The sequence below is a fragment of the Dromaius novaehollandiae genome, chromosome 1 (assembly GCF_036370855.1).
Source record: "Dromaius novaehollandiae isolate bDroNov1 chromosome 1, bDroNov1.hap1, whole genome shotgun sequence".
Classification (NCBI taxonomy): Eukaryota; Metazoa; Chordata; class Aves; order Casuariiformes; family Dromaiidae; genus Dromaius; species Dromaius novaehollandiae.
The window spans coordinates 154,847,687-154,856,226 of NC_088098.1; the positions used below are offsets into that span (position 1 = coordinate 154,847,687).

The 8,540-nt window shown below is 55.8% G+C and overlaps 1 protein-coding gene across 1 annotated transcript; it reads right to left on the reverse strand.

Moving 5' to 3' along the window:
• Positions 1 to 5,676: 5,676 nt before the first annotated feature.
• On the reverse strand, positions 5,677 to 7,491 carry SOX1 (SRY-box transcription factor 1). The gene has a single exon (XM_026108963.2). It carries the CDS (start codon positions 6,815 to 6,817, stop codon positions 5,705 to 5,707), a length of 1,113 nt encoding a protein of 370 aa, XP_025964748.2. The 5' UTR covers positions 6,818 to 7,491; the 3' UTR covers positions 5,677 to 5,704.
• Between the last annotated feature and the right edge of the window lie 1,049 nt (positions 7,492 to 8,540).

Genomic DNA, 8,540 nt, shown 5'->3' on the forward strand with positions numbered 1-8,540 from the left:
CAGCAGATGGCCTCCGGCCGGGGAGCCGCTGCGGGCCTGGCTGGCGGCAGGCGGCTACCGCCGGAGCCCCTGGCCCGGCCGGGGCGGAGGGTCCCGCGCCGAGCTCAAGAGAGACCTTTCCCGGCAGGGAGCAACGCGCTTGTTTTCCGCAGTTAGCTCGGCCCCTGCTGCGCCCGCGCCTCTCGCGTCTGCCTCTGCCTCCCTCGCCCCTCTCCCTCCCCCCTCTCCTCCCCTTCGGGGAACGGGCCGGAAAGCTGCGGCCCAGAGGCGGGGCGCACCGCGGCACCGCTGCCGGCCGCCTGCGGCCGTGCCCGGCTCCCCCTGCCGCAGCCAAGCCTCCTCCCCACGGCGACCTGCTGCAGCCTCCCGGCCCCCCTCGCCCTCCCGCTGGGACGGCTCTTCCCAGCCTCCCCCCAGGCTGTGGCGTCTCCCCTCGCCGCGGAGCTGGGCCGGGGCCTCCCCCACCAGCCTCCCGCTCCGCGGGGGCCCCTGGTTTCACTCGTTGCCCGGCCGGCCGCTGGCTTGCAGCGGGAGCCGTCGGTGTTTCTCTGGGTGATTGTAAATGGGTTTGACTAGCCGTTGATCTCGGGGTCAGGACTCTCCTCACTAATCCCTCACTCTTCAAACACCGGACCTCCTCCTCCCCCCCACTTTCCCCTCCCCGCCAGCTCTCTCTCCCCATCTCTCTCACACACCCCTCCCTTCCTCTCCTTTAGCCCCTCTCTTCCTCTTGCATCATTCATCTGCTGCCCCTCCGACGACACCCAAACCGGAGCCCCGCTCCGCTCCTCAGCCTCGCCAGCCTGGGGCACCTCGCCCCGCGGCGCGGCGGGGGCGTCCCGCACCCGCGCAGACGGCCCCCGCCGCCCCCCCGCGCCGCGCCCGCCGCGGAGGGCCCTTCCCGCCGGAGCAGCCCCTTCCGCGCTCGCACACGCACACACACACGCACAGACCCACACACACATACACGCACACGCATACGCATACGCACACGCTCGGACACTGCCCGCCCCCACGGGGCTGCCCCTTCCCGGCGCTCCCCCGCGTGTGGCTCGGCGAGGGGGAGCAGTGGGGTCTGCTGGGGGGAGCGGGGGCAAAGCGCGCGGGAGGGACGGGCCAGAAAAAGGCCCCGGGGGTAGGAGAATCCCTGGGAAAGGCCGGGGGCGTCGCAGGGCCCTGGAGCGGGTCGGAGTCCGGCCCGGGAGCGGGGCCCCTTGAGCTGACGCGCGCTGAGCGTCAGACCCCAAATCAGCTGCAGCCCTGGGGGGGGGGGGGAGGGGGGGAGGGGGGAAATCTCCGTTTTGCTGTGCAGCGCCGCTCGGATTAGCTGTTTGTTTGGTTTGGGGCGATGGAGGTTGTTGGCTTTTTTCTTTTATTTTCCCCCGGGGTGAGGGGCAAATTACGCAGAGTGATAAAACGCTGTAACTGCCTGAGGCACTTAGGTGCCTCAGGGCTGATGCTGCCTGGATGTGGCACAGCTGGGAGGGAGGGTCCCCCCGGCCCCCCCCGACGCCGACCGAGGGACATCTCTGGGGGCTTCTTGCCCCGGCGCGGCGCTCCCGGGCCTTTGGGGCCGCGTCCTCACGCCCCCCGCGCGGATTTCAGCAGCCTTCCCTCTTTTTACATTCACGGGCAATTTGGTGTCCCCTCCCCGCCCCCCGATACTCCCTAGAGATCAGCGCCGGCCCCGACGGTGTCCCCCGGCCGGGCGCGGTGTGACGCCGGGCGAGGGCGCGGGGGAGCGGAGCTGGAGGCAAAGCTTTTCCCCCCGGGCCCAGCGCCACTCCTACGAGCTCAGCGAGCAAGGCACAAAAAAAAAAAAAAAAAAGAAAAAAAAAAGAAAAAGCAGGAGGGAGGTGGAGAAGGAGCGAAAAAAGGGGGGGAGAGGGAGTCGCTGGGAAAAGAGCTGAGGAGTTCAGGCCAACTTTGCGTTTTGGCTTGAAGTTTGGAGCGGATCAGACCTGTTACCAGATCGAGCCTCCTGTCCTACCGGCCTCGCTGTTCCCGACCCCTTCCCAAGGGAGAGGGACCCGTCGGCAAAGCGGTGTCCCGGGGAGGCGGGGCGCAAGGCAGCCCCGGGGAGCCCTGACCCCAAGCCCCCCACACTATACGCAGCGTAACTCAGCAGAGAGGACACCTCCTCCCCTCTCCCCTTCTCCTTAGTCCTCGGATTTTCCTTCGTTTTACTGAAAACGAGATGAGTTTTTTTTTTAATTCTTCCACATAGGTGATTTTAATAGCTCTGTCAATCACGTTATAGGAGGAACATTTCATACAATTTTAGATGTAAAGTACTTAAACCATAAATCGTTTGAACCTATTCTTAGTCTTGCATATTCAATTATTCTCTTATATATAACCTGCAAAGCGAAGAGCCCGAAGACTGAATTATTTTACCATATCTGAACTCCTCTGCCAGCAAAGTTGTTTTAACTTTGTTTGTATACCCAAATATGAAGTTTAAATCAAATTAAACTACAGGTGCAAACAATAAACCATGACCAGGAATAAATTCTCTCTATATTTTTTTTTGACATTCACAGAGGGGATTGTATTCCTTTGAAAGACAGGCTGAAAATATTCGAAGCTTCTTTGAATACAGCTGAGATTGTGTCTGTTTAATCCCCTTGTATTGAAAGTGCAGGTATTCCTATGGTTCTAGAGCTAACGCCGTTGAGCCGATAAATTGCTAGGGGAGGAGAAGGAACTCGTTAAAAGGAGCTGATTTAGAGGTCCGTAATATTTCTCTTACAAGCGCTTTTCTTTCTTTTTTTTTTTTTTTTTGTTTGGACGTGTACAAATGCTTATTTCCTTTTCTCCTTTGACCTCCCCAATATGCTTATTACATCATTCGTGTTCAGCAATACTGTCTCATCTCACTCTTATTTTTCTCTTCCCTCTTGCCAGTAAATGTGAATTTCAACAGCTATGACCCCTGAAGAAAAGGCATGTACCAAGGTTGCATCAAATGTATATGCGTCTGCATGTGCACATGTACATACACACACGTTCATGCACTTCTATTCGGTCATGATGCTATCTATGGCGTCCATAGGCAGGTACGAGTGTGTATACACACGATGCATATCGCATTTCAAGAAACAATTCAACAGGTACTCAGATTATTCTGCATATTTAAAGGTACGCCTATTAATATTTTATTTTACATATAGAATCATGCTTGGCTGGAGAGAACCAACACTACCGAGGATTTCCCACAGGTTCCTGCTTTGTGTGTGCGCCATTTGTACACTAAGCACTTCCCAAACCAGCTTGCTGACTGTCTGAACCTGCACACGCATCAGTTTAATAGATGTTCAAAAAGTAAAAAAAAAAAAGAAAAAGAAAAAAAAAAGAAAAAAAGAAAAAAAGAAAAGAAAAAAAAGAAAAAAAAGATTTTATTACCTGGTTATAAATCAATAGACATCTTTCAGGAAAATTTTGCAATCACTTTAACGAATGAGTGGTTTAAATAAAATTATCAAAATGACTCCGAAGTTACATATGGCAATTTTCATCTTAGCATTATAGTTAAAGTGCAATCTCTAATATGGACCGATCTCTAATATGGACCGAAGCCGCTCCTTATTAACCAACTAACATTTCCCCACTTTTGGTTGGATGAAGTACTCATTCGCCATCATTAAAAGATGTTTTGAAAAGCCCTACAGCCTGGTGCGATCGACGTTTCCACCCTGGACATTAAAAATATTTTTTTCCTGTTGTTTAAACATGTCACGAGTAATTTCAAAATTTATTTGCTACAGTATGATTTTTAAATGCAACGCTTAATGCTGTTATTAGTATTAGAAGAAGTTTACAGCAAACTTTTAATTCCAGAATATCGAAAGGTACTGATAAACAGCTAAGAAAAAAAAATCAAAGCATTGAACAACATCCTGCAATGAACAAACGTGTATTATTTTGCTCGACAGCTTTCACGCCGGTCATTAAAACTTCCGTGCCGGTTTGCACAGGGTGGGTGCGTGCGTGTGCTCGTGCGTGCGAAGTCCGGTGTCCGGTGTCCTGTTTGCTCGCACTCCCGCCGTGGGACGTTTGGGAGGGATGGGGCTACTTTTAGTATTTTTGGTTTAGGGGCCGCTTTTCGTGACACTCAGACCCAAACACTTTCGCTCTTAATTGCGTTAATTAGGGAGGAAGTTGCGCATTCGCTGGTGCCTTCGTGTCCCTCGGGGAGGGCACTCTCCCTCGGCCCTGCGGGGATGCCCCGTCGGAAACGTGTCCCCAGAGGGGCCGCGGAAAGGGAGCGACAGCTCCTCCAGACCTTAGCGGAGCGCCTAACCCCGTCCCAGAAAGAAAAGTTTCCCAGCTGTGGCCCCAGTCAAGGGCCAGATAGTCAGTTGCATCGATAAGATGAACAAAATGAACATTTGGACTAGGAGAAGCAATTCGGTAAGTCGCCTTCTTTAGCAATACTGAGCGAGCATTAAAATAATCCTAGAAACCTACGTATCGTCCCTCCTGAATTATGTAGACCGTGAGACATCTACATTTATTGTGGGGTTGTATTTCATTCTATTTTTTCGCTCCGGTTTATAACGTCCTCTCCAATTTTTATGTTTACCTGCTGTATTTGTAGGGAAATCATGATAAATATTTCTACGTTTTCGGGTTTGTTTAAAAAAAAAAAACAGGTGACTTTTTCCGCTTTGAAATTTATTTAACTCAAAATTGAACGCATCCTTAGGATTTCTGTTTAGCAGAAAGGCTTTTTAGTAAACTATATACACAGTCTGAATTCCCTCGTAACGTCTAAAATAAAAAAATTATTTCACAATGCATTTACAAGAAATCATACAAAAGGAAACAAAACCGAAGAGAAAATAAACAAACAAAAATATCCAGATACAATAAAGTTTTACAAAACCCAGAAAAAAACATTGCAGCCTCAAAAAAAAGTTTTATAAATAAACAAATTTAAAAAAAAAAGAACAAAAACGCGAGAACACCTAAGAAAACTTTTAAGTGTGGTTTTGGATTTGCCTTAGTACATGAGTAATAAATGAGAACTGCTTCCCCGTCAACTTCGACTTAATCAGGCAACAAAAAGCCTTTGCAAGAAGCGATCCGTGAATGAAACCGTAGTGGTTCTGCGCGGTATAAAAGTTGGCATCGCCTAGAACTTTGTGTGATTATTATTGATTATTTTGTCTTTTCGCCGTTGTTTTTTTTTCTTTCTCTCTCTCTCTCTCCCCTCTTTTGCAAATAAACGCTCTATGCCTCTTGGGTGAATGATAAATACTGTACAAAAAGTCTCGATAAAACACAGAAGTTCAGTCTAAAACTAGTTTCATAAACTAGTCCTTCTAAAAAAAAAGGTAAGTAAAGCAACCGTTACCTTTTTTCTCTCTCGTTATTATTATTATTATTTATTATTATTATTACAAGAACATCAAAACATTTTTCTGTACAAAAAAAAGAAAAGAAAAGAAAAAAAGGCGCGGGGGGGGGGGAAGGAAAGGGAACGAAAGGGGAAAAATAAAAGGGGGGAAAGGCAGAGCGGGCCAGGAGGAGGCGAGGGGCCGGGGCGAGGGTGGGCGGGCGGCCGGAGCGGCGAGCGTGCGGCGGGAGCGGCGCCGGCCGGCGGCGGCGGCGGGGCGCGCAGTCCTGCGGGGCGGCGCCGGGGCCGCGGCCGGGACCGGGGCCGCCGCTCCCGCCGCCGGCGCCGGGGCCCGGCGCGGGCTCAGATGTGCGTCAAGGGGACGGTGCCGTTCACCCCCGTGCTGGCGCTCTGGTAGTGCTGCGGCAGGGAGTGGAGCCGGCTCTGGGCGGCGGCGGCCGCCGGATCCCCTCCTTCCCCGGCCGGTAAGTACATACTGATCATCTCCCGCAGGTCCCCGGGGCACGGGGCCCGCGAGTGCGAGGTGACGGGCGGGCTCACGCTCGGCTCGGACTTCACCAGCGAGCCCAGGGCGCCCAGCGCCCCCGACGAGGCGGCGGCCGCCGCCGCCGCCGCCGCCGCCGCCGCCGCCGAGTTCTGGTGGGGCTGGGAGCCGTAGGGCAGCGCGCCGTAGCCCGAGGGCGAGGCGCTCATGTAGCCCTGCGAGTTGGAGATGGGGCTGTACTGCAGGGCGCCCATGTCGTAGCGGTGCATGGGCTGCGGGTTGTGCGGGTGGTGCGGGTGGTGCGGGTGCGGGTGGTGCGGGTGCCCCCCGGTGCCCGGGTGCTGGCTGTAGGCGAGCTGCGCCTCCTGCATCATCGCCGCCGCCGCCGCCGCCGCCGCCACCGAGCCCGGGTAGGCGCCGTTGGCCCAGCCGTTCATGTGCGCGTAGCCGCCGCTCGCCGTGCCGCCGGGGCTCTCCAGCCGCTGCCCGACGCCGCCGGGGCTCACGCCGACGCCCATGCCCACGCCGACGCCGGCCGGACCGCCCCCGGCCGAGCCGGCGCTGAGCAGCCCCCCGGCCAGCGAGTACTTGTCCTTCTTGAGCAGCGTCTTGGTCTTCCGCCGGGGCCGGTATTTATAATCCGGGTGCTCCTTCATGTGCAGCGCCCGCAGCCGCTTCGCCTCGTCGATGAACGGTCTCTTCTCGGCCTCGGACATGACTTTCCACTCGGCGCCCAGGCGCTTGCTGATCTCCGAGTTGTGCATTTTGGGGTTCTCCTGGGCCATCTTCCGCCGCTGGCCCCGCGACCACACCATGAAGGCGTTCATGGGTCTCTTGACCCGGTCCTGGTTCGCTTTGTTCCCCCCGCCGCCTCCGCCGCCGCCTCCCGCTCCGGTCTGCCCCGAGAGGTTCGTGGGGGCCTGGGCTCCGCCGGGGGAGTGCAAGTCCGTCTCCATCATCATGCTGTACATTCACGTAGCTTTTTTATTTTCCACCGGCACCAGGCGTGAAAAAATAATCAAACATAGAGGAGCCAAGGAGGACGGGGAGCGAGGCAAAAAAATGTTTGTATCTGTACAGATGTAGAGGTTAAAAAAAAAAAAAAAAAAAAAAAGGAGAAGACGACGGAAAACGCGACGAGAGCGATCGGCAACCCCGCAGGCGAAAACTTTCTCCCTTTTGCAAACCACTTGCGGGGATCGGTGGCGATCTGGATTCAAGCTGCTCAAACAGGTGCAAGGCAAACTTGCTGCTTCACTTTGCAAGGAGGGAGGAGTGTGCGGAGCACTCGGCAATGTCCTTCTCTCTCTCTCTTCCCGGCACACACGCGCATACCCCTCCTCTCTCGCTCTTATTCTTAACAGATCTATTTTTTTTTGTTCTTTGCTAACTTCGAGAGAAAGGGAGAGGGAGGAAGGGAGCGTGTCTGACTTGCATCCGCTGATCACAGGTGAACGGAGCAGAAGAGAGAGGAAAACCCACCGCCACGCCAAAAAAAAAAAAAGTATTTAAACGTTAAAAAAAAAAAAAGAGCGAGCGGGAGGCAGAAAACAGGAGGGGTTGGGGGTGGGGAGAGCAAACCAAACCAAAACAACAGCCGAGCCCCGGCGCCCGGGCGAAGTTGCACAGTAATTTGCTGGCGGTGGTCTCCCTCCCGCGGCCCGGGCGGGACGGGCGCGGGCGCGGGCAGCGGAGAGGAGGAGCCGTCGGGCGGCGCGGCGCGAGCGGCGCTGCAGCCATACAGGGCGCGCGGGGCCCGCCTTAAATCGCCTGGCGGCCGCCAATGGGCGCGCGCCGGCGGGCGGCGATTTGCATGGCGCGCGCGCCGGAGTGACGTCCGGCGGGGAGCGCCGCGCGCGGGGGGGGAGAGGGCGCCGCCCCGCCCCGCCGCCGACGGCGCCCCCGCTCCGCGCGCCTCCCCGCCGCCGCGGCCCCCCGCGCCGCCCCCCCGGGGGGGGGGGTGAAGGGACGGCCGCGGCATCGGCCTCCGCCGCGGGCTGCCCCGGCCCCGCCGCGCTGCTCTGGCCCGCCCCTTGCCGGCGAGGAGCGCCCGACGGCGCCCGGGACGCCACGTCGCAAAGCGGCGGGCGGCTTAGGGGCCGGCGTCGCGGCTGCCCGGAAGGTCGGGGAGGGCGCTGCTGGGCGCTCTCGCCTAAGGACGCCGCGGCGCGACCTCTAAATGCACCGCTAAAACTTAGACGGCCGCAATGGCAGCTTGGGGGAGAGTGGGCGCCACTCTGCCCGCCTTTGGCAGGGAAACCCTCGTGCTGCCGCATCAGTGCGGAGCTCCCGGTGCAGAGCTGCAAATAAACACGCCTTTCCACGCGGATTTCATCCATCCTGGAGCTCTCCCTGAAAGCCCACAGCCTCCTGCGAGGAGACTGTCCTGCACAAGCTGAGCAGATGGCTCTGCCAAGCACTGAACATGCTCAAAGGCCTAGTCCCTGCTACACGCTGGAGGCTGAATGCGGTTGTTAGGCACTTAGTCCTAGGGGAGTTAAAAGCATCTGAGACTAATGAAGGTACACAGAAACGTATTATATTTATATAAAGTAAATAGAGGCGTATTAGTTTCTTTCCGAAAGTGTTAAAAGACCATCTTTGTTCCGTGGTTTTCCTGTGAGATAGATTACAGTTATTTTACGGAGGGGAGAAAATGCACTACGCTGAAAGTCGCGCCACAGTCTTAACTGC

What these genes read in the sequence shown, in the direction of transcription:
- SOX1 (XM_026108963.2), bottom strand. Translation starts at nt 6,817, where the DNA reads ATGTACAGCATGATGATGGAGACGGACTTGCACTCCCCCGGCGGAGCC.